The 26,483-nt window shown below is 41.3% G+C and overlaps 1 protein-coding gene across 1 annotated transcript in view; it reads left to right on the top strand.

Annotated features, from left to right (window-relative positions):
• Nucleotides 1-14,179: 14,179 nt before the first annotated feature.
• KIZ (kizuna centrosomal protein) overlaps nucleotides 14,180-26,483 on the top strand; it is a 166,723-nt gene continuing 154,419 nt past the window's right edge. The window contains exon 1 of the mRNA XM_060253930.1: nucleotides 14,180-14,463. Coding sequence (XP_060109913.1) covers nucleotides 14,372-14,463 — 92 coding nt within the window. The 5' untranslated portion in view covers nucleotides 14,180-14,371. The remainder of the gene's footprint in view (nucleotides 14,464-26,483) is intronic.

Genomic DNA, 26,483 nt, shown 5'->3' with positions numbered 1-26,483 from the left:
ACTGTAAAAGAATATGGTTAGAATGTTGAAGATACTTTCACTGAACGTCAATGGCTTAAGTTCTAATCTCAAAAGGTATAGACTTGCTAGACTTATAAAGCGGCAAAGTATAGATATTATGTGCTTACAGGAAACACACAAAGCCAAAAGGGATATTAAACCATTATTTAATGACCCACGGTGGGAGGTTCTGGCTGAAGCAAGAGGTACTGCAAAAGCAAGGGGAGTGGCAATTTTGGTACACAAAAAAAATGATATTAAATTCATAGATGTGTTAAGTGACCGGGAAGGAAGATATCTCTTGGCTAAATGCTCCTTTCAAAATAGATTGATAACATTGATAAATATTTATGCCCCAAACAAAGGAGGGAAAATTTTTTTAGTAAAGGTTTTACAAAAGTTACAGAGGTTCTCTGTAGGAGAATTAATAATAGCAGGAGATTTCAACACTGATGTTACTAAAGATAAGACAATCAGGTGGAAAAAGTGGAATTTGATAGAAGCATACGAAGCCTTAGGTTTGAACCCCCAACCAACTCACTTTTCAAGCAGGCACAAAACAGCTTCATGCTTAGATCATATAATCTTTCAAAGATCAAATAATTGGGAACTGCCAAGAATAACAACACATGCAATTTGGATTTCTGATCATGCCCCGTTGAGTATAGAAATAGAAATAAAAGGTGAACAGGTTAAAAGAATATGGAGATATAATAATATGATTATGACTAAAGAAAAAGATAAAAAATTTATGGAAAATCAGTTAAAATTATATTTTAAGGAAAATAGGGGGACAGTGGCCACAGATATTCTTTGGGATGCAGCTAAAGCAGTCATTAGGGGACAATGTATAATGAAGGAAAAGGAAATTAAAAAAGAATGGTTTTCTAATAAGACAGGGTAAATACAAGAACTGGAAATGTTACAAAGACACCAAGCAAGAAAATTTTGCCCAGATAGGCAAAAATTAAGTAAAGAATTTAAGAGACAGCTAGATTCTCTTGACTCTATAGCACTTTGGAAAAAACAAACCATGGTAAGGAATGAATTTCAGAGGATCACAATAAACTCAAATAGGAGATTGGCAAATTATTTGAAGGTAAAAGGCATAAGCAAAGGGTGAAAAGTATAAGAATACATGCAAATACAACGCAGAACCCGAAGGAGATTAGAGAAGCCTTTCTGGATTTTTACAAAACTTTATATGCAAAAAAAAGATATAGTTGAATTTGTGGAGCAAGTTGGAACAAATTTAAAAGATCAGGATAAAGAAAGCTTAGAGAAGGAAATATCCAATAAATAGATGAGGTAATAAAAGGGTTAAAAACTGGAAAATCTCCAGGATTAGATGGCTTTACAGCAGAATTCTATAAGGAGATGAAAGGAATATTGACCCCGGAACTGCAAACAGTGTTTAATACTATTCTAAAGGGAGGAAGGGCTCCTAATACTTGGAGGCGAGTGGAAATAACTTTAATAGTGAAGCCTCAGAAGGACCCTCAAGAAGTGGGCTCATACAGACCAATAAGTTTATTAAATCAAGATTATAAAATTTTTGCTAAAATAATGGCAAACAGATTGTGAAATGTAATACCTCATATAATAAAAGAATATCCGTATGGGTTCGTGAAAGGTAGAAGTATAGCTCACCCCATAAGAAATATATTAAATGTAATATGCCATAACCAGGGGAAGAAACTAGGATTACTTAAATTAGATGTATACAAAGCATTTGATACACTGTCCCATGAATTTTTGTGGTCCAAAATGTTGAAATATGGAATAGGCCAGCCATTTATAAATACAATTCAGGAAATTTATAGAAAAGGTACAGCAGTTGTAAGAGTGAACAATGAACATACGGAACAATTTCCAATCTTAAGGGGAGTAAGGCAAGGCCGTCCACTTTCACCAGCCTTATTTATAATGGCGATGGAACAATTGGCTGGAAGAATTAGGAATTCAGGTAGGATAGAAGGATGCAGGATGGGCAAGGAGGAGATGAAAATTAATTTATTTGCAGATGATATAATTATGATTATAACAAATCCCCAAGAGGCAATTAAGGAAACGAAAATCATACTAGATGATTTTGAAGCGATATCAGGATTAAGAATTAATATGGATAAATCAGAAATAATATATTATAATGTGAACTCAAAGGAAAGGAAGGAAATTAATAGGTTAACCAAAATAGGAATGGGAGTCAAGAAATTTAAATATTTAGGAATAGAAATTTATAAAAATACTAATAAGATAGTGGAAAAAAATATAAAAAGCTATGGGAAAAGATAACAAGAGCTATGAAGGGATGGAGGAGGAAGACCATGAGTATAACTGCTAAAGTAAATGTTAAAATGTTTTGGATACCAAAATTATTATATTTCAAACAATACCATTAGAAATGGACAAACAAAAAATGAGTATCTGGAACACAAAAATACGAGAATGGATTTTTGGTACTAAGAAATTTAGAATTGCAAAAAAGGTAGTATATAATCATAACTCCAAACTAGGATGGGAAGTACTGGATATAATAAATTATTATGAAGCTTTTCAACTTAAAGCATTATTAGAAATAGAAAGAGAAGGGAATCAGAAATGGGTTAGGTTTGAAAATGAAACCTACAAAGGGGTAGGGAAATTTGGTTTTTAAAAAAATAAATGGGCTAGAGATCTTAAATTGGATACAGGACCAAGGAAAAGTACATTAATGATCTGGAAAAAGTGGCAGCCAAAATGGTTAAAACGAATATCCAGATGGTCACCTTTGGAAATCTTGGAAGAAGAAGGTATAGACTATAAATGGGGGGAACTACTTAAACAAAAAGGATATAGTAGAGTACAGGACTTGCTATCTGCAAATATTTTAAACCATTTCAAGCTCTTGGGGAGGCAGTAGGTACAAAATACTGGTTAAAAGCTGCAGGCTTATATACAAATTTTTTTAAAAAAATTGAAAATAGTGACATAAATATAGAAGAATCTATAGAAGAGATTTATAAATTAATGGAAAAAACTAAAAAAGGATTGGTAGGTGTAATTTATTAGAAAATGACCTCAGATGAAGAAGGAATAATAGCTCACCTTCAAAGAAAATGGAGTACAGAATTTCAAATAACAGAGCAAAAAGCTAAAAAATTAATGGTACAGAACCCCTGCCACCTTAGGTAATATGTTTCCAGGACTAAGCCCAAACTGTTGGCATTGTAGAAAAGTGAAGGGATGGTACTCCCACATGTGGTGGGAGTGTCATGAAGTTTAAAAAGTATGGGAAAATATAGTAAGAACAATAAATAAGCTTTTTCATGTTAAGCTAAATATAGATTTTGAGTTGATGTTGATGAGCACTTTAGGCAATGCAATAGTAGGAAAAAAATCAAGATCTATTAAAAGCAATGACATTAGCTGGTAAAGCAGTAATTGCAATAGCGTAGAAAGATAAAAATAAATGGACAGAAAGAACTTGGCATAATTATCTGTTTGAATTTGTTCAATCAGAGATAATGGACATAATAAACCGGGATTTGCCATGGGAAGATAAAACATCAAGGATCAAAGAAAAATGGTCGCTTTACCTGAACTGGAACGGAAGGAAGACATTCAGTGGAAGCTTCAAGCCCTATGCCCCTGGATGAAAAAAGAAGTTTAGACTGAGGGGGGGAGGGATGGGGAAGAAGAAATGTATAATGGAACAATGAGACAATGAAAAATTGTATATTTTAATTAATAAACAATAAAAATATGGGGAAAAAATGATGTGCTGTTCGCTGCAGCCACTGAAAAGGAATTCACCCTGCAACTCTGGGCCATGCTATAGTGTTTCGATGGGGCGAGCCTCAAGGTCAAAAGGGAGAAGTGCATGTTGGGGATTTTCACTATTGATTTCTTTGGTTACACGGTGGACGCAGACGGAATCCACCTAGCAAAGGACAAAATTAGGGCCATTTGGGAGGCACCTGCCCCCACAAACAAGGCAGAATTACAAGCTTTCTTGGGTCTTCTAAATTTCTACCATGCCTTCCTCCCCCACAAGGTGGCAGTAGTTGAGCCCTTACACAGGCTTCTGGACAAACGGGTCCCGTTGGTTTGGGGTCGCTGGCAAGCCGCCACTTTTCAGGTGGTAAAAGACATATTGACTTTGAACAGCTTGCTGGCACACTTCAACAAGCAGCTGCCCGTCATTCTGGCCTACGACACTTCCCCGTACAGGGTGGGCGCTGTCTTCTTGTGAAGCTTGATGGTACCCACCTAACTTGATCAAACTCTTCTTCCATTTTATCAGGTGTCACTTGTAAGATTTCTGAGAAAGCTTCGCTTAATATTTTTTGTAAATTTTCAGATTTTTCTTCTAGTACGTCTTGGAACCGCAGCATATAAACTGCTCTATCCATTTCCAATTGAAGACATCTACTATCATATACTTTCTGCTCTTTTTCCAGTTCCACCTTTTGAGTATTATCAGACACTTGTGAATCTAAGACCTTCAAAGCTTTATTAGTCTCTGCCGTTTGCTTTCTATTCTCTTGAAGTTCATTTTTGATCGCTGCCATCTGTTTGCCTATATTATCTACTTTACCAGTCAATTGTGCTATGGCAGAAAAAAGAGTGTTTTGCATTTCTTTCATGTCATCCGGCATAGCTGCAGGTGTGAACTTTCCTGGGCCAGATGAAAAGCTGGGCGAAGGGGTCAAGGGTCTACCTTCTCTATTCTCCCTTTTCCTTTGTGGCTCCTTAAACCCAATGTTTACTTTATTGTCCATCTCCTTTAATATATTGGTCCTTACACCAATGCTACTTTGGATGTTTTCACTTAGACAACCTGTTTGGAACACAATGTTCTTTTTTGTATCTACAAACCCAAAGTTCAACAAAAGTAGCAGTTATGATATGAGAAAGTAGCAGTTTGTTTGGGAACAGAACCTTCTTGCTTAAAGAAACAATTTAAGCAACCCCAAACAATACTGAGCAGTATATTAAACAAGACCTTTTTACCCAAACCAACCTTTCAGTGTCTCAGATACCAAGCAGTCTAGCTCACAATAACAGTTCACTAAAAAAGCATTCTCCACATAAATAGGTCAAACCAGACTAGTCTTTCAAGAGTCCATTCAGATATCCCCAAATGAAGAGATGTAGGATTTCTGACAATTGTAATCCAGGGCTGGATGCCCAATTTAAGTAATCTCCAAGTGAGGAAACTAAAAATAATACTAAAGAAAAAGCAAAGAAAAAAAAAGGTCCAAATGTCCCCCACCAAAGAAAAAAAAAGAAAAAAACACAGAAAACCCAAAAGAAAAATTGAGAATGATGCAATGATCCCCTTCAGTCAGCCAGCTTTTTGTAATCCATTAAAAAGTTTAAAGAACAAGAAAAAAAATGCTAAAAACCTTATAGACCATCAAATATTTTTGTAATCCACTTAAAGGTTTGGAAACTTCACAATTAATCTTATCAAAGTCAGCCCAATAGCTATTTTTATAATCCACTGGAGACACCAGATAGCTCCATGTATATATAATTAAAACCAGTCAAATTTTATTCAGAATAGATGCCTTCCCTTCAGCACAGCCGTGGAAATCTTTTGTATCTTTAAGACCAGCAAAGTTTTATTCAGAATCTGTATCCTCAAATCGTTACAGATAAGCTCTAAAAGACATTCTCTGGCGTCAAAGTTTTAGATCCAAGGCTATATAGCAACTAGTCTTCTCAGCCCAATACGCTTGCCAATCCTTCAACTCCTTGTGGTTTGACCACAACTCCACACACACAGAAAGATAAAGGGCTATATGATGAAGCAAATCAAATCCAGTCTGTATAAATCAGTTAGATAATCTTCATGCTAAAATTACTGGTAGCCAGTACAATCTTCAAGGCACGAAGTTATAATAACAAAGTCAAACTTCAGGGCAAGTCTTTCGGAGGCCTCAGAAGCAGGGAATAGGATCTGGAGGATTCTCCCCCCTCTTCTCCTTTACGATCGCCACTTGAACTGCCCACTCTCCACGTCCCATCACCACAGCTATCCCGCTTTGAAAATAAGTAAAAATATAAAGAGGCACTTACAATCCACTTGTCTAAAGGAAGTAATCCAAACAGCAATTTAAAGTTGAAATTGAAGAAGAAAGCCGGTGTTCAACCACGATGCCATTAAAATGGCAATTGGGGCAGCGAGGCTTGCAGCGATAGTGGGCTTGGGGAACAGCCACCGCTGTTGATCCCACTCTGTGCTGTCAAGCTGCCAGCCTTCCCAGACCCTCCCTGGGTCCAGGAATCGAGCCCCTCAATGCTGCGAAGCCCCTCTGCTGCCCGATTAGTGAGCGATTCTCGGGAGCCTTCCCGGATCGCTCACTATAAAGTCCAGGGAGACCACCGACCATGGCCGGCTAGCTGTTTCTAGGGCTTGTAACAGTCCTGGAGGTTTCCCTTTTCATGCACGGCCACCAAAACTGCTGATTTACGAAATATAGTGCCTTGATGTACCCAAAATGACCAGCCGTCTTATTATCACGGCAATGTTGTAAAATTTCTTTGCGCAAACTCTCGGGTACATACAGTTTCTTGTCCTTGTACCAAAACCCCCCTTCTCCGCGGCACACTTCCTTGGGTCGACTCTCACCTTCTGCTTCAACTGCCGCTTTTAGCCTCTCCCCCCAATGTTCCTCCGCATGTAAACGGAGTTTCTGAGATCTCCTCATTACAGCCGCTCCGAGGTGGGAAGGAGAGATCAAGGAATCTATTACTTCTTCCTTTTGGCTATTGTGCTGCAGGAGTCGGTAGAGCGCGTCTGCTAAAAAGTTGCGGGAGTCGGGGATGTGTTTTAATTTGAAATCAAACTTGGGAAAGAAGCCCACCCACAGAATTTGTTTCTCAGTTAATTTCCTTTGACCTGTCAGGGCTTCTAAGCTTTTGTGATCAGTCCATATTTCAAAGGGAACTTGAGCCCCTTCCAACCAGGAGCACCAAGTTTCTAGGGCGAACTTAACTGCAAATGCTTTCTGACACTCGTTCGTCCAAGTGAGTTTCGCCCCAAGCTTTTTGTATAGGGACCCTTCCCTTTGGTTTAGTTTTTTTGTATAGGGACCCTTCCCTCCCTTTAGAGGTAGCATGGTTTGGGCAAACCCCTGGATAAAATTACGATAAAAGTTCGCAAATCCAATAAAAGATTGTAATTGTTTCCATGTTTTGGGGGGCTGCCAGTCTAAAACCGCTTGTACTTTGGCCAGGTCCATCGCCAATCCTTTCCCCAACATCTGGTAGCCCAAGTAATCTAGTTCCGCTTTGGTCAAGCATAATTTCTCATTCATCGGGGGTGGATCGGGACCCCAGTCGCCTCGCTACTTATGGCTGTCCCAGGCTGGGTCATTAAAGTCTATGATTTGGTCACCCCACCTAATGTTCGGCTCGTGTTTGGCCAGCCAGCCCATCCCTAGCACCAAGTCAAACGAGGCCGAGGGGGCTACTACAAAAATTTCTGTGTCCCAGTGGTCCTCTATCCCCATTGCTACCAACTGGGTTTGCTCGGTGCAGGGTTCCCCCTTCATTATTGTCCCATCCATTTGTTCAAACTGGATGGGGTGGTGTAGAGGGCTCTTGGCTAGTCCTAGAACCTCTACCATTTTTGGGGTAATTATGTCTCTAGTACACCCTGAGTCCAGCAAAGCCCTTACATGCATGAAGCGTTTTTGGGCAGTGGGATGAAAAATAAAGTTCCCATGATTCTCACCCTCAGGGGCGCTGTTTGATCTCCGACCTGCTGCTCGGTGCGGCTCAGTGCAGGTCGCTCTCATTTCCCGATGGCCCTTCTTCCCAGGATTCCTCTCTAGACTCCAACACTCCAGCATTCACCACTGTCAAAAACATGCTCAATCGTCCTTGCCTGCAACATATCTCCATAAAGGACCAGTGCTATCTTGAGCCATTGTATGCTAGATGGGCAGGAAGCAGCCGTTGCATATTTTCCCAGGACTTTGTCATCTTTGAGCACAACTGTGCACAGATCGACAAATAGGCTCCTGCCACTGTGGCTGGGGTGAAAAAGTTCCATGACTATGTCTATGGACAGCACTTTGAGATAATCACTGACAACAAACCTCTCCTAGGGTTATTTGCTTCAGATCGTCAGACCCTGCAGATCCTGTCGCCTCAGATGATGCATTGGTCTTTGTTCTTGCTGTCATATGACTAAACCCTTTCCTACCATCCCAACAGGGCTTTGGGCCACGCCAAAGCCCTCAGCTACCTAGATCTGCCTGACTCAGTCAGTGACCCATATCCTGCTCACAGCATCACACTGTTGGAGGATCTTCTGTTGCTGCCTCTCCACACCTCCGATGAGGCCACTGACTCAGCCAAAGACTGCACTTTTTCCAGAGTGGGGGTGGAGGGGGTGGCCAATGGTCCATCTAGATGTCAAGTTCCAGCCCTTCGGTTCCCACCAGCATGAACTGTCAGTACATAAAGAATACCTGCTGTGGAGGAACTGAGTCATCATCCTGTCCAAGTTGCGATTGCAGGTTGTCAAACTCCTACATATCTCTTTCTCTTAGAAGCTGGGTTGTAGTATTTACTACCTAATAGCCAGGGCCATCTGGCAAAGGGGAGGGGGGTTTTAACTTCTCATGAAGTATCGTTATGTCTCCCGAGTGTGAGAAGAAGAGCCTTAGTAACTTCAAACACCCTTATCTCTTTGATATGCAGTTCTTCCTCTCTGTGAACCCCCATTATATATCTGTGTGTGCTTTGATTCTTCAGTTCTTTCAGTTACCTGTCCTATTAGCATCTCTAGGTCTTAATAAATGAATCTATTTGAAATAAACAAAGGATATCGTTATTGGGAGTATCGGAGCTTGACAGGATCAAGGCATTTTTCTGACATCTTTGGGGAGAAATGGTGGCAAGTGCCCATGGAGATGATGGAGAGCACCAACCCCAAGTCCACTTCCATCTCACTTGGCATGCCTTGCATGCTCACTGTTACCTTGATTTTTTTCTGATTTAGCAGCTGGAAATTGCCTGAGTACTTCAGAAGGTCGAACTATGGGCATCTGGGGCAGGGCAGGAACATTGTGAAATGGTGTGGCATTCTTCAGACCTGGATGGTCCCTTTTGATCAGGCCAGGGTCAGTGTGTTGCTTGTTGAGGAGAGTCTTCATTTAGCAGCCTGGCAAGCATGGGTGATGTGCCAAGTTTTCCCACAGTCCCGGCATTGTACATCGGAAATCAGCATGACTTCTGCAGGTGGGGGCCACCACAGCAGGCACAGGGCACACTGTCATAGGGCTGTGAGTCTGTATGCTTGCTGGTTTGGTGTAGTGGTTAAGTGTGCGGACTCTTATCTGGGAGAACCGGGTTTGATTCCCCACTCCTCCACTTGCACCTGCTAGCATGGCCTTGGGTCAGCCATAGCTCTGGCAGAGGTTGTCCTTGAAAGGGCAGCTGCTGTGAGAGCCCTCTCCAGCCCCACCCACCTCACAGGGTGACTGTTGTGGGGGAAGAAGGTAAAGGAGATTGTGAGCCGCTCTGAGACTCTTCGGAGTGGAGGGCAGGATAGAAATCCAATATCTTCTTCTTCTTCACCTTACCAAGACCCAACTCTTCCTCTAGTCTTTCTTGGTGAACAGCCTTGGACTTGGACTATGCATCTAGTGGACCTCCCAGGTGAACTGGTCAGCAGCTTCAGCTGCTATGGCTTCTTTGAGAGCTATTTTGAATGTGAGCTCTTTAAGAATATAAGAAAAGCCATGTTGGATCAGACCAATGGCCCATCCAGTCCAACACTCTGTGTCACACAGTGGCCCCAAAAAATCAGGCACCATCAGGAGGTCCACCAGTGGGGCCAGGACACTAGAAGCCCTCCCACTGTTGCCACCCCCTGAAGTACCAAGAATACAGAGAATCACTGCCCCAGACAGAGAATTTCATCAATACGCTGTGGCTAATAGCCACTCTTTTGTTCCATATGTTTATCTAATCCCCCCCTTTTTTTTTCCAAAGAAAGAATTTTTATTAACTCATCAACCAATCCCCTCTTGAAGTTTTTTTTTGCAAATAGCTGCCATTATAGTTTCTCATTCTGCAGGCCGCACACCAAATGATCTCACGGGGTAGTTTCAAGATCTTCAAAGTTGCAATGACGTGCCACTTGCCATAGGGTGGTTACAAAGTCTGTCAATGATTTACTTTGGGCCTGATCTCTCTTGTAGAAGGCATGACAGCAGGCAATCTCTGATGGTTGTGGTGAGAAGTGGCCTTGGAGCTTGTCTGTGATCATGTCGAAAAGTGCATCTTGAACTGAGTAGGTGCTACAAATGCTCAAGCAATCTTGAAGGTGGGTCGCCCACAGACACTGAAGAAGGTAGCCTTTTTCAGTTCAGTCTCGGTGACCCCATTGGCTGTGAGGTAGAATTTGAACCAGGTAATGTAGGAGTCCCAGTCATCTGCTGATGAGTCAAATGGCTCGATGTGGCCCTTAGCAGCCATATTCTCTGACCAATCGGAGTGGCAGGATGGCTGCTTGCTTGTGTCCTGGTCAACTGGGGTGACAATTCCTCGATGGCCATAGTAATTCAGCTAGATTACTCAGGGGCTGCCTAATAGCCAATTCTCATCACCAGTGTTATAAAGTGGGCTCAGTCAGCTCTTTGTAACAAGAACACATTTATTGAGAAACAGTCACAACACAAACTGGCAGTGAACAAATTTATACACAATTAGAACATAGAAAACCATACCCCCCCTCAGGCAGGCACTCACCAATCCCACTGTGCCATCTAAGATCCTTCATTTGCATTTCCTTCTGAAATGCCTCATTTCCTGATTGGCCAATTCTAGCAGAACAGCCAATTAGAATGCAGGCATCGGGATCCTGGTCTGCAATGGACGTTTTCTTCAAGCTCAGCCATTAACTTAGTACCTAACACTAACCATAAATCATCTTCATGCTCCTAACTGGTCTTTGTTTCCTAAGGAGCACGTGTAAACTTATTCTCAATGGGTATTGAGTCACTGGGTAATTGCTCTGGCTTCTAGTCCCTGAGATTCCTTCAAAATGTCTGAAGATTAAAAATAATTTGCCTTGTTCTTCGAGTTTCAACACTTGCTGCTTTTTATCATGTGCTTCTTCTAAACTGAGAAGTACAAAAGCCCCGCTGACTAATATTGCAGTATGCAAAATACACTCCCCTCCCCCAATAAAACAACATGTATGCTGTTTGTACATCATAAGAAAGCAATTTTTGTTTCAAAGAAATGTAACCCTAAATGAAAGTGCTTTGCTGCATTTAAATTTATTAAAATTTAAACATCAAATTCAATATGTTAATTAGGACCATTTTCTATCAACTGACACAAGGAATGGATCCCCATAATTGCTCTGTGGAGATATGATCACTGGTGCTAACTTGCTCTTTGATTACAAATGTATTTATAGTGCTCTTCATTTAAGACATGATTCATTAACAGAAGTCTTACATGGGCATTATGCAGATGTGCTACATATCTTTTACACAACTACCAGCATAACCATCAATTTAAAAGAGGGGCGGGTTTTTTTTCCAGTTGTGCTCTGATAGGAGGGGTAGTTACTAGATGCACACAGAAATCAAACATAAAAACAATTTTTTTTAAAAAAAATTACTTCAACAGCAGGGCAAACAGAAGATGGAAGTCAGAAATTAGATTCTCAGTCTCATCTGGATTTTGGAATCAAAATCTGTATATCAGATTTCCTGGAGGCTAGTTACTTCTGTTTGCAGTGCCCTTGCTTTAGGTTCAACTGCTTACCTCCCTGGCTAAAAACCATTAGGTCTGAAACAATATTTCAGGACAAAATAGTTGCAGAAACTGAGAAATGAGCTTATCTGACTACAATAATGCGTAGATGACTGGGGAAGGCAAACCACCCCATAAGAAAAAGTCTGTCAAGAAATAGTTGTGATGTGATATCACCCTAGGGTTGCAAAGTCCAACTCAAGAAATATCTGGGGACTTTGGGGGGGTGGAGCCAGGAGACATTGGGATGGAGCCAGGAGCAAGGTTGTGACAAGCACAATTGAACGCCAAAGGCTGGGGGGGGGGGGGGTGGTGGTGGTTAAGGCAGAGGCACCAAATTTGCAGCATAGCATCCAGTGCTTCTCCTCAAAATACCCCACATTTAAAGGGACCGCACACCTTTTAAATGCCTTCCCTCCATTAAAAATAATGACAGATAGTGGCACCTTATTTTGGGGCTCATAGATTTGGACCCCTGGTCCAATCCTTTTGAAACTTTGAGGGTATTTTGGGGAGAGGCACTGGATATTATGCTGCAAATTTGGTGCCTCTACCTTAAAAAACACCCCCCCCCCCGGAGCCCCAGATACCCATGGATCGATTCTCCATTTTACCCTATAGGAATCGGTCTCTATAGGGAATAATTGAGTGACTGGCAGATCTCCCCCCCACTTCCTGGTGACCCTGAAGGAGGCGGGAGGGTCTCCAAACCAGGGGATCCCCTGCTCCCATCTGGGGATTAGCAAACACTAGAAATAAACCACTGCTTGTTTATGTTGCAAATAAATGCTTAAGCAATTTCTTTCATGATGATGCAATTATATTATTATCATCACAAACCAAAATTCATTAAATGTCCATAGAAAAATCAAAAAGTTATTTCACACCGCTCTTGTAAGGTAGTACTTTACATACCTTACAAGAGTGATGTGAAATAACATTTTGATTTTGAAAGTACTACCTTACAAGAGCGGTGTGAAATAACTTTTTGATTTTTCTATGGACATTTAATGAATTTTGGTTTGTGATGATAATAATATAATTGCATCATCATGAAAGAAATTGCTTAAGCATTTATTTGCAACATAAAAAAGCAGTGGTTTATTTCTAGTGTTTGCTGAGCAGTACGCTGCAGTTTCCGGTTTGCCCACCAGGGGATTGGCAGCCCTATGTCACCCCAGGGCTCAGTAATGACTCAGTGCTTGCACAGGGGGACTACCTTTACCTTTTTATATAGTATGCACACAGAAATCATTCAGTATCTTTCACTTTCTGGAGGATGGCTTCCCCAGCACCATACTGGGCCCATCACCCCCTTCCAAACATTCCACAGGCAAGCAAACTGAAGATATGCCTGCTACAGACTCAAAAAAGAGGCATTTCTCCTGGAATTATAACTGAACTGCAGACCACAGTGATCCATTCCTCTGAAGAGCAGAGATTCAAGTAGCTGTGTTGGTCTGAAGCCACATGTATGCTTGGGAGCCACATGTGGCTCTTTCACACATATTGTGTGGCTCTCAAAGCCCCCACCAACTTGGAAAAGGCATTTCTCTCTTTAAATCACTTCTCCAAGCCAGCTGGTGGCTTGGAATGTATTTAAAGTTAAAGTTGCTTTCTTTCTACCTCTCCCTCATCTGTTTGCCTGCCTGCCTTCCTTCCTTCCCGTCTTGTGGCTTTCAAATATCTGATGTTCATGTCTTGCAGCTCTCAAACATCTGATGTTTATTTGATGTGGTTTTTATGTTAAGCAAGTTTGGCCACCCCCCCCCCCCCCCCCCAGTCTTAAGCAACAGAACAAAGTCGGAGTCCAGTAGTACCTTTAAGACCAACAAAGTTTATTTCTGGGTATAAGCACATGTATGCACATGAAGCTTAAACCCAGAATTAAACTGTGTTGGTCTTAAAGGTGTCACAGGACGCAAACTTTGTTCTAGAGAACTGACTTTAGTTGATGGATTCTATGGCATTATACCCCACTCTTGGAGGATGGCTTCCCCAGCACCATACTGGGCCCATCACCCTCTTCCAAACATTCCACAGGCAAGCAAACTGAAGATAAGCCTGCTGCAGAGACTCAAAAAAAGAGGCATTTCTCCTGGAATTATAACTGAACTGCAGACCACAGTGATCCATTCCTCTTTTCCCTAAAGTCCGCCCTTCCAGGAATTTCCTCGCCCAGAGCTGGCAGCCTTATAAACTGCATGATTACCAGCTGAACTACCAATATGCATTACTAAATGCGTCTGAGAAACATATACTCAAAGCGCAGATCTCCAGCACCCTTTCGAGGGAGCAAACTCAGCGGCGCTTCCTTCTGAGCAAGCGCCGCACTCCAGCCTAAGCGTACTCGAAATGCAACGCAACTTCCTCCCAAGGAACACGGAACGCAACCTCACTCTCTTCCACGCGCCGGCATTCAAAAGAGGGCGGGGCCAGAAAGGGAGGAAGGACGGGCTCCTCTGAGTGGCGATTGGTTGGCGGGGAGGAGGGGGGCGGGGCGGGCCGCGGTGCACGTCGGGAAGCAGCTTCTGGCTTAGAGACGCCTCAAAAAAGTAAACAAGGGTGGGTGGCTGAAGGTGGTGTCCGCGCGATAAACATGTGCGGGGCCTCCAGCCCATCAGCTTCCGGTGATGGGGACTCCGGCTATAACGAGCAGGTCCGTCGAATTCAGGTGCAGCTACGAGACAGGTAAGGCGGCCGGCAGCCTAGTAACCCCCCCCCCCCGGGGAAATGGTACCTTCTACCTGAGCGCTCTTCCTTTCTCTCCTTTGCTTCAGGTTGGTATAGTCCAGAGTGGCTCATGCGTCTGGCAGGGGTGTAGCCTGCGTGTCGTTGCTGGGCAGCGGGTCAGGCTTGAGCTGGGAGGCGCTTCTTGCCGGGTTGTGCAGCCCTGCTGCTCCAGAAAAGGTGGGAGATAACTGAGTTTGAGGTTAAAAGAAGAAAAGAAAAAGTAGCATTGGAGCTTATAGTTTTCCTCTATATGAGTAACCATGTCTGTGAAGTTACTGGGATTTATGCACAGCTGATTTCTTCAGTGCCAGCAGGCTATAACGAGCAGGTGCTGCTGGAGAAAGGTGGGGAAAAAGAATCTATTTTCACCTTTCATGTGCATGCTGGGCTTTAATGAAACGGCTTTCCTTGGGTTTCTTAATAGGGCAAATGCTGGTGGCTCCTTCTAGCGAAAAGCTGGAAGCAAGGGCAAGTGCGTGATATTGAATATTGACTCTGTAAGATATGGAACGACATGCCAGTGGACGAAATCACTGTTAAAAAATGATGGACCTCTGTGCAATCAACGATGGACTCCCATCCTTGTTTGAAATTGAAGCTTTTCTGAGTTGAGGGGCAAACAGGAATTTTAAGTTGGGTGTGAACTAAATACAAAGATATGGTGTGTGTACTTGGATTTTTGTAAATGAGAATAAGGTAATAAAAGTAGCATTTATGGGTTGGGATGATTGTTAATATAGCAATGAGGTGTTATTGCTATTAACAGTTTTTATTCCGCCTATCTGATCTTACATGGGTCACCAAGGCGGCTAAAAATTTAAAACAGCCATGATAAATTACATTATAAAACTGGTAAAATTAATCCCCTCCAAAACATACATTGTAGAACAGTTTTTAGAAGAGTTGGAAACATACTTAAAACATTAAAATATTGCTTTGAAAGAATGGAGCTTTGGTGCCATGACTGAGAAGGCTATCTCCCAGGTTTCCACCTGTTTAATCTTAGAAGGTGGAGGCACCTGAAAGGAGGGCCTCCAAAGATGACCCTAATGGTTGGCTGAGTTTATAGGAGATTAGGGGTTCCTTCAGATATATTGATCCCAAGTCATTTAGAGAACTTGTTATAAGCGCCAGATAAATGAGACATTGTTGGGCCAGACCCTGTGTGCCATAAAATGTAATGTCAGTTAGCAGAGAAGTAAACTTTGTAAAGGACACGAGCACAATTAAATATTTTTTTAAAAAAAATTAAAATAAAACATACTTAAAATATTAGCACTCTTGCAATTTTTTTAAAAAAATTGAACAGTCTCTGATAGCTGACAGCTGGTGATCTGATTTATTGCATCAAAATCTGGAGACAATGTCTGTGCTTTAGCAATCTTGAGTATGCTATTGAGATGTTGTTCACGTGCATATTTGTCGGTTGCAAACCTTCTTTTGATTTCATGACACAGAAATCTCATGGTCAATGCTTTGAGCCTAAGACCCAGGGGAAAACATGAAATGGCTGGGCATTGTGAACTTTTGTACATAAGTTGCTTCATGTGCTGGTTAAGAACATGTGTAGGCACCATGGTCACAGTGGGCCTCTGACCAGTTCTCTTCCTCCAGTTGGCCAGATCCCAACAGGCCTCTGACCACTCAGAATAGCTCTATTGGCCTACACTGTGTAAACACAATGGTGGTAGAAAAGTGTTTCTTTGCTGCCATCACTGCCACAGAGTATGCTTTAAAATGACCTCTTGTGCATGTTGTGTCAGTTTCACCATAGGTCTTCCTCCACTGTTGCTCTAGCTGTCTCCCTTGTCTTTTCATTGCCTTCAGCCCCTCAGTAAACCAAGGTGCTGCTTAGACCCTTAGACTTGAGAGAGAAGCCTAGGTTTGATCCTGTCAGGTAATTTCTCTGTTCTGGAGGGCATTAACAGGAGCACCAGCCACATCAACAGGAAAATCCTTCATAGCCACCAGAAAGCTTTTTGGATCCATCTGTCTCCCGGGGAGGACAATATTAGTAGATCTCCCACCCCTTCAGGGCCTTGGTATCCCTGTAAGTACAAACTCAAGCACATAGTGATCTGTCTATGACAAAGGAAATGTTGTCATTTCTTCCATCTTCAGATTCCATTCTTCCTGCCTAGACAAAATACCATATCTAGAGTGACCAGCAAAATGTGTAGGTATGTTTGTAAAACTGTTCTAGCATCTTACTTCATTTAAACCACACTTTTCTTCCCAGTGGGGATCCACAGTAGCGTATAACATTCTCCCTCTTCCCCTTTTTTCTTTTTATGTGTGTGTACCTGGAAGTCATGGTGGCTTCTGGTGACTGACTGCTACTGGGGGCCTGGAGGCTCTTCAGAGAGGTGGCTGAATAGAGCCTATCCATGTCCTCCCAACTACTGGTATTTCAAGGAGATCTCCCATCCAAGTACTTGCCAGAGTTGATCCTGCTCAACTTCTAAGATCTGATGAGATCAAGCTTGCCTGGGCTATCCAGGACAGGGCTTCCTGTTTCCCTTTTAACTTTACAACAACCCTGTGTGGTAGGTTGAAGAGCCCCGTGGCGCATAGTGTTAAAGCTGCAGTATTGCTTTACCAAGCTCTGCTCACAACCTGAGTTTGATCCCTGGCAGAAACTGGGTTTTAAGGTAGCTGGCTGGAGGTTGACTCAGCCTTCCATCCTTCCAAGGTTGGTAAAATAAGTACCCAGCTTGCTGTGGGGAAAGTGTAGATGACTGGGGAAGGCAATGGCAAACCACTCGGTAAAAAGTCTGCTGTGAAAACGTTGTGAAAGCAACATCACCCCAGAGTTGGAAACGACTGGTGCTTGCACAGGGGACCTTTCCTTTTCCTGTGTGGTAGGTTAGGCTGAGTGTGTGTGTTTGGTGCCAGGTCACTCAGCAAGCTTCTGTGGAAGAATGGGGATTTGAATCTGGGTCTCCCAGATCTTGTCCAGTATTCTAACTACTATGCAGCATTTGCTGTCTGATCTGTCTGTTGTGTGTATTTTGATGCAAGGGAACATTTAAAGATAATATCCTCCTTTGGGCTGCAGTGTTACAACACACTGCCATTTGGGTGCTCCATGGAATTGTACTGCTGCAGGTTCAGGGCAACTTAGAGTATACAGAATAAAGTGAAATGACAGAATTCTGAACTGTGCCACTTTAACATTCAAGGGTGAGTATTCAATCCTCTAAAATAAAAAAAAGCCTTAGTATATAGTAAGGCAGTATATAGGAAAGAAATGTCTGTCTTTCTATCGTCATGGGTGAATAGATCTGTCAACATCAGTTGACTGGGATAATGAAGTGGAGTTTGCAGATACAGAAGCAATTTGCCTTTGAATACTAGATCCTGAGATAAGCGGTGGGCAAACCATTACCTTATAGGTATCTCACTGGCTGCTTGCTTTGGAAATGGAATGTTGCAGTAGATGAACCTTGGTTTCATCCTGCAAGGTCAAATGGTGGGCTTTGATGATGGGCACACTTGTACTGTGAGCCTGTAAAAATCTTCTGCTGCTGAGATTGCTTTCCTCAGCCCTGAATTTTATATTTTGTGCACAAAGGTAAACCTCCGCCCCCAATCTTGTATATTATTTTAGCATTTACCGCCTTAAGGAGGGTATTGCTACTGTGGCATTTATTTATTCAGGGTTTGGCCGCGTGAGAATTAAAGGATAGGACAGGTTTGAACATGCATGTTTAAAATTGGTAGTCTGCCTTGTGTGAAAATGATTGTAGGCATGTGCATGCTGTGTGCGTTAGCATAGTCTAGTTATCTTGCATTACATTAAAGTGTGTTTAATTTTTTTACTGTCAAGTTGCAGCTGATTTCTGGTGACCTCTGGTGGGGTTTTCAAGGCAAGAGATGTTCAGAGGTGGTTTGCCTTTGTGTGCCTCTACATCGTGACTATGATATTCCTTGGTGGTCTTCCATCAAACTACTGACCCCAAGGCTGATCCCAGTTTAGCTTGTGAGATCTGACTAGTCAGGGCTGTTGTGGGTCAGGGTTTATTTTATTTATTTATTTATTTTATGATTTATATCCCGCCCTTCCCACAAAAGTGGCTCAGGGCGGCTCACAACAGATAATTGAACATAATTTAAACTAGCATTTAAAATATAAAGATTTAAAACATTCAAGAATTTAAAACCTAAAAACATTAAACAGTACAGCAATGTGCATAACAGAGAACTGGTAAAGCTACATATAATTTCCCGTATCAGTTAGATGTAGACTAGGTATAAGCTAGCCGGAAGAGGGTTGTCTTACAGGCCCTGTGGAACTGAATAAGGTCCAGCAGGGCCCTCACCTCCTCCGGCAGCTGATTCCACCATGTAGGGGCCATAACAGAGAAGGCCCTGTCCCTAGTTGATTTTAGGCGGGCTTCTTTTGGCCCAGGGATAGCGAGAAGATTTTGAGTTCCCGACCTCAGTACTCTCTGGGGAACATGTGGGGAGAGACGGTCCTTCAGATAGGCAGGTCCCAGGCCATGTAAAATGTAATAGCACTACTTCTGTGTCACAATTTTGGCATGTATGCTTGGCACCTACTTTAAGGACTGGATTTGAACAAATCTGTGGAGTGAAGTTAGATAATTTTATCCCGCTCTTATAACATAGTAATTCTTCAAAAACCGCTGCAAGAATCTGCATGGTCAAATTGGCAGAGATTTTGTGAAAGCAAAAGAAGACCCCTACTGGATCAGACCAGTAGTCGAGTATCCTGTTTCACACAGTGGCCAACAAGTTACCCTAGAGAGCTATCAAACATGGCATAGAGGCCAAAGCCTTCCCCTGATATTGCCCCATAGAGGCAGACCGGATGTGGAGGTTCCCTTTAGTCATCAGGGCCAGTAACCTGACATTGGCCTGAAGGACGATAGGGAAATGGCTGAGAAGCTGAATGCATTTTTTGCCTCCGTCTTCACTGTGGAAGATGAGAACTGTTTGCCCACTCCAGAACTGTATTTTGAGAGGGGTGTTGAAAGACCTGAATCAGATTGAGGTGATGAGAGAAAAGGCTACAATTGATAGACAATTTAAAAACGGATAAATCCCCAGGCCTTGGATATACATCCAAGAATTCTGAAAGAACTCAGATGTGAACTTGTGGATCTCCTGACAAAAATATTCAATCTTTCCTTAAAATCTGCCTGCATTCCTGAGGACTGGAAGGTAGCTAATGTTGTCCCCCCCCCCCCCATCTTTAAAAAGGGTTCCAGAGGAGATCCTGGAAATTACAGGCTAGTCAGTCTGATGTCAATACCAGGAAAATTGGTGGAAACTGTTATTAAAAAGAATTAGTAGGCACATTGATGAACAAAAGCTGTTGAGGAAGACAAAGCATGGGTTCTGAAAAGGAAGATCTTGTCTCACTAACCTGTTTGAGTTCCTTGAGGGGATGAACAAACGTGGACAAGGGGAGCCCAGTAGACGTTGTTTACCTTGACTTTCAGAAAGTTTTTGATAAAGTTCCTCATCAAAGGCTCCTAAGTAAGCTCAAGAGTCAAGGGGTAAAAAGACAAGTCCTCTTGTGGATCAAAAACTTGCTAATTAATAGGAAACAGAGTGAGTATAAATGGGCAGTTTTCACAGTGGAGGATGGTAAACAGTGGGGTACGGCAAGGCTCAGCACTGGGTTCAATGCTTTTTAACTTGTTCATTAATGATTTAGTTGGGAGTTAGCAGCAAAGTGGCTAAGTTTGTGGATGACACTGAATTGTTCAGGGTGGTGAGAACTATGGAGGATTGTGAGGCACTCCAAAGGAATCTGTTGAGGCTGACCGAGCGGGCAGTAAATCCCACAATTTAATCATTGAGTAAAGATGCATGTCCTTCTGTTCATCCTGAATCCCTTGCTAAAAATTTCATTGGGTGCCCCCAAGTTCTAATATTTTGAGTGAGGAAGGAAAATTTCTATCCACTTCCATGCATAATTCTGTATAAAATTTTATAGTGTGCTCCAGCCCCGTAGCCAAGTGTTCCAGTGCCATAATAATCTCTTTTGCAGTCTTCCTAGCTCTCAAGTTTCTCTTTTAGATGCAGTGATCAAAATAAAAAAGTTCCAAGTGAGGCTGCACCATAGATCTGTTGGCTGTTGTATTTTAAATACCTTTGCTCAGGGTTTTTTTTTTTTTGAGCAGGAACACGCAGGAATGCAGTTCCAGCTGCCTTGGTGTCAGAATTGCATATTAAGCCACACAGAATAAATCTAATTAAAACAATAATATTCCCAAAACTTCTATTGTAGAGACCTCTCCTTTTATATTCCAGATACAATCTTAAATTCTTGGCAAATAGTATTAAACAAATCTCTATGGAATTATAAAAACCTGAGAATTAGCTTTAAAATTCTTTGTCACCCAACTAAATTAGGAGGCCTTAATGTTCCAGACCTGAAATGCTATTATGAAGCATCTCACCTAAAGACCGTAATTGGAATATTAAATCCCAAATTCACAACGGATTAGAAACACGTCAAACAAGATTATGTTACACAAAACAAACTACATGAATCAGTTTGGAACTGATTCTAATCTGTTTTTAGCTAGTATTTTTGGAGTCTAATCTTGTTTCACCTTTATCTCCCTTAACGACCTTTTTAGGTCAGACTTGGTTTCATCCAGGGGTATCTAGATCCAGCTTCTTTATCTGGTGGCAAGCTCATTTAACTCCATTGGCAGGCACTTCAAAAAATGGTTCTTTCCATACAGGAAATACTGGTGTCATATCAACAAATGTAGCTAGATCTGTTTGATCTTATGTCTAGAGAACAACGTATCACGCTAGAATTTTGATTATTCAGTGATCTTCAGTGAACTTCAATGATCAAAACTGCTAATAAATTACTAGTGAGGTGCAGTGATTAGGGTCTTGGATCAGGACCTCAGAAATTCAGGTTCAAATCCCCACTCTCCCATGGGAGCTTATGAAGAGAACTTGGGTAGTCAGTCTTTCTCAGCCTAACCTACCTCACAAGTTTATGAGGATAGAATGATGGAGAGCAATGTATACCACCCTGAACTCCTTGGTGAAAGAGCAGGAGAAAAATAAAAGAGATGACCACAACAAAGTATCCCTTTTTCAGATACTTTGCTTCAAGACCACACACACAAAATCAGAAATACTCCAATACCCATGGCTTTTCCGCATGAGTTTTTTTCATCAGTTCCGGCCCTATACTGCTTTTGCTAATCCACTGATTTCTGCTCATCAAACCACTCCCCACCCCCACCCCGAAGACGCGTGGTTTCATTTAAAAAAAAAATGGTACTAAAATATTGATATACTGTTGTAATGAAAGGTTTGCAGGTTCTCTGAATTCCCAGCATTTATTTAAAAAAAAACATTAAGGACAAAGGCAAGGGACAGAACTAGAGACTAACGTTTTTATGAAACCAGAGAATTCAGAGAACCCACTAAAATTTCATTATAACTAAATATATCCATATATATTTATATGCATATTTCTTCAAAATGGATATATTAACCAAATATATCCCTGTTGAGTATAATCCCTCACTGATCATGGTGAACATAATAAGCAATGAATTGCTTCAATCTGGAGGTTATAGCAGCTGTTAATATTTTGAGGTCCTGATTTAGAAAGGGGATATGTCTGTAGGAGGCAATTTTTTTTTAAAAAAATATCCTTTTTGGGGATAACTATGATGTTGGATTCCGACTGTGTTCCTGAAGAAGAGGAGAATGGATTTATACTCCACCCTTCACTACTCAAAGGAGTCTCAGAGCAGTTTACAGTCTCCTTTCCCTTCCTTTCCCCACAGCAGACACCCTGTGAGGTAGGTGGGGCTGAGAGCAATCTTTTCAAGAACTGCTCTTGAGCAGAATAGCTCTGAGAGGACTGTGACTGACCCAAGGTCACTCCAGCAGGTGCATGTGGAGGAATGGGGAATCAAACCCAGGTCTTAACCACTATACCAAACTGGCTCTCTCTTTCTCTAAAACCAAGTTACAGCTAATGGCGATGCTAGGATATGGCGATATTTCATTTAAAATTCTGGAGGATAGCCATCCATACCTGGGGATTTTTCTAAATGGTTTTTGAAGAGATTTAATACTAGATATGATTTCTTGGGGGTCATATTTTTTATGTGCAAAGGAAATTTTATCAACACACTTAGTGGATGCAAAATAATTTTTTATTATCAACAGAGGAGGGGTTACTTGACTTGTAGATGTTTATAATAGCTAACAAATGTATTATTTGTTTTGGATCTGAATGTATTTGACCATAGTTGTCTCTAATAAAGTTTTCATGCCTGTTTTCCATACTTTCCAGGATTATAAACATATTTGTAGAATTGGAGTGCCAACATTTTTATTATATTTTAAAAAAAAATTAGGTATTTCAAGAGTTTTTTCCTTTCTGCCAATAACTGTCTATATAGTTTTTTCCCCTCCAGTCTGTTTAGTTTCTGAGACACTGATTTTAGCTAATATTTCATTTTTAAAATATTTTTTCTTTTTATAGGTGGTTGCCATGGAAATGTATTTTCCCTGGATAACTGCTTTCGTTTATGCACAGCTCCTGTACCTCCAATTACCGAAACAACCAGGAGCTTCTGAAATCATATTGATGGGTCGCCAAAATTGTTGGGGGATTTTCGTTCCCCCAGCAGCATAAACCCAAAATACACCTCCAGGAACCAAAACAACCTGCAGATCAGAAGGCTAATACATACTCAGTAATAAGTTTTATGACCTCGTAGGTAAATTTTATTAGTCTCCCAGTTTGGAAAAGCAAAACAGTTTTTTAGACTCCAAGTTTCTCCTTTATACAGAAGTCTTAAAATACATGGATAGAAAAGCAAACAGTTGGATAAACTTAGTACAGTTAGTAGTAGTAATAATAATAATAATAATAATAATAATAATTTTTAATTTATATCCCGCCCTCCCCGCCAAAGCAGGCTCAGGGCGGCTCACATAGTATAAATACAACATTACAACATTACAATGATAAAATAATAAAATATCCCAATGTACAGTTATTACTCAGTTAAGCAATTAAGAGATCAATAAAACAAAATTTAAAACTACAGATTAATTGGTGCTACAGATATAACATAGCTTGCGTAGTGATGGTATAATTTCCACATTAAAAAGCTAGCTGGAAAAGGATGGTCTTACAGGCCCGGCAGAACTGGTTAAGGTCCCGCAAGGCCCATACGTCTTCTGGTAGCTGGTTCCATCAGCGGGGAGCTGTAGCGGAGAAGGCCCTCTCTCTCGTTGTTTTCAATTTGACCTCCTTCGGCCCAGGGGATTGTCAGCAGATTTTGCGAGCCAGATCCAAGCACTCTCTGGGGAACATATGTTAAGAAAACAATTACACAGTTAGAATTCAGTCAAGCATAAAGCATAGTTCTACAATAAAGCAGAGAGCATAATGAAAACTATAAGTCCCAAAAGCAACAGGGACGTTACCTTATTGGTCTACATTTTCCCATTTGAAATCTAAGTCCCAAGTCCCATTTCCTTGAGCTATGCTCTGTGTTCTATGTTTGAGCATGTTTGAGGCCCCAAACAGAAATTAACAAGGATTGTTAATTTCTTAGCTGGACTGACAAAAAGGTCCCTGCCTCTCATACAGTCAGCCCCTTCTGCTCAAAAGTGCAGGGTTTATAAAGTCTTCAACCCATCTCTTTATCAGATCTATTGGCTCACAGCTGCATCTTTGATGTAAACAATTTTGCAGTCAATTAAACAATCAGAGCCCAGATTGTCTTCAGTTTACTTTCACCTTCGACCCACTTTGTAGCAGGCTTCCTCCATCTTGTTTCCTGCCATACCAAATAAGGACCAAACCAAATATGGTCTTCCTGCCTGGAGAGGCAGCTTGAACTCTCACCCACTGACCTAATTTAGCCCTAATACCAAAAGTAAATATAGATACTCTAAGGTGCTGAAAGACTTAGACCTCTAGTGGCCACGTTCATAACTGCAGCAAAGGATCATAGAGAAATATAGAGGCTTCTAAGGTGTTTGAAGAGCTTAGTGCCCATTTCATAAGAGACCCAACCCAAAATTCCGCCATATCCCAAATAATAAGTGGAGATGTATTTTCATATGTATTATGTTTAAAATATTCTAGTATTTCATGTTCTATATCTGCAAAAGACTGATTAATAAAAGGGCTTTATTTAATACCCAGCTCAATTTGGGTATTGGTTCTTTTTGAGATAAAGTGCATTCTACCCAGGCGTGGGCTGACCAAATTTCAAGTCTGATACTTTAATAATAATAATACTTTTTATTTGTATCCCGCCCTCCCCGCTAGGGCAGGCTCAGGGCGGCTCACAACATATGAATATAATATACAATAAAACCATACATAATACAGTTACAATTATAAAATCATTAAAACATTAGCAACTTACATTAAAATTAACATTGTGGTGCTATAACTTAGGTCTTTAGTAAAATTCAGTGACTAAAATATGTCCAGCGAGACTTTCTTGACTCGGCATTAGGTGAAGGCTATTTTGAAGAGGTAGGTCTTGCTACTTTAAGTAGCAATTTATCGCAAGGTTGTTGAAAACTAAAATATAATAAATCCTGGTATATATGTTGTGAGTGGAAGAAAAATATGTATAATCACAAGTTTTTGGATGTTGAAATCTGCTTATATAAATATCACAAAGATAAATTTAGATCCAGGTGAGTAGTCATGTTGGTCTGAAACAGCAGAATAAAGTAAGAGTCCAGTAGCACCTTTAAGACCAACAAAGTTTTATTCAAGCTGTTTTCATCATGAATAAACTAGATTACATCCAGGAGGCTCAAAGCCAACTCTCAAATACTACTTTTTACAAAGAACAGGACTCAGACCCCACACAGGAATACAGAAAAGAACAAAAGATTATAATGGAATTACCACTGCACGTTCAGGAACAAATCATTTCAGACACACCAGAGGAACCTTAACCAGGTACCTTTTATCTTCTCCCCAAAATACGCAAGCCTGGCAACCTAGGACGCCCATTATCTCAAGCATAGGAAGTATCACTGAGGGGGTATCTGGATATATGGACAGTGTTCCAAGACCCTATGCCACTTGTGCTCCCAGCAATGTGTGCAACACCACAGACTTTTTGAGACAAATACAAACTTTGAATGGCCTTCCAGAGAATACTGTTGTCAGGTCTACGACTATATTCAATAACAACAACTCTCCATTTCATCAGGATTAGTGTTTATTGTAAGACAGGATAGTACAACTGGCAAAGCCAGTGACGAAATTAAGGCGGATTGCAGGTGAGTGAATATATATAGAAGCAGTTAGCTGTTACATGTGTGCCTGATTTTCTAGCCCAAGGTAAGTTTAAAATATTAAATTGTTACACGGCAGACATTCTCACACTATGAAATTCATTAGCAAAACACTCTAACAGATAGTAATGACCTTGAGAGGCAGACACTGTTAGAGGGCGCACATACTTTTGTTTTCCCAGCAGCAGAGCAGGTGTCTCAGCACAGAACAGTGATAGAACAAGGCATTAACATGGCAAGGGATCTTGTCATACTGCCCCTTAACCTAGCCCCTGGGCTTATTTGGGAAGGCTTTGAAGAATTTTTGAATAAGGTCAGGAGCAAGCATGTGTTGTTTTGCAACCCATTCATTGTGAGAGGGGGGGAGGAAATGTAACCATTTAATGAGAAAGTAGTGACCCTTTTTTAACAAGAGCGTCCAAGATTTCTTCCACTTCATGATGGTTCTGGTATCCCACCAGGATGGGGGCTGGAACTTGGGGATGTGGGTGCCACGTGGATCCACCAGAATCTCTCTTGAACAAGCTGGAATGAAAGACTGGATGAATTTTGTTGAACATTTTGGGTAGGTCTAGTTTTAACAGCCACTTCATTGATTATCCATTTGATTTTAAAAGGCCCAATATATTTGTAAGCCAATTTCCTGGAAGGTTGTGACAAAGGCAGATTTTTCG

The sequence above is a fragment of the Heteronotia binoei genome, chromosome 14, assembly GCF_032191835.1.
Source record: "Heteronotia binoei isolate CCM8104 ecotype False Entrance Well chromosome 14, APGP_CSIRO_Hbin_v1, whole genome shotgun sequence".
Classification (NCBI taxonomy): domain Eukaryota; kingdom Metazoa; phylum Chordata; class Lepidosauria; order Squamata; family Gekkonidae; genus Heteronotia; species Heteronotia binoei.
The sequence above is the reverse complement of the archived record's forward strand: the minus strand, read 5'-3'. Positions and strand labels throughout refer to the sequence as shown.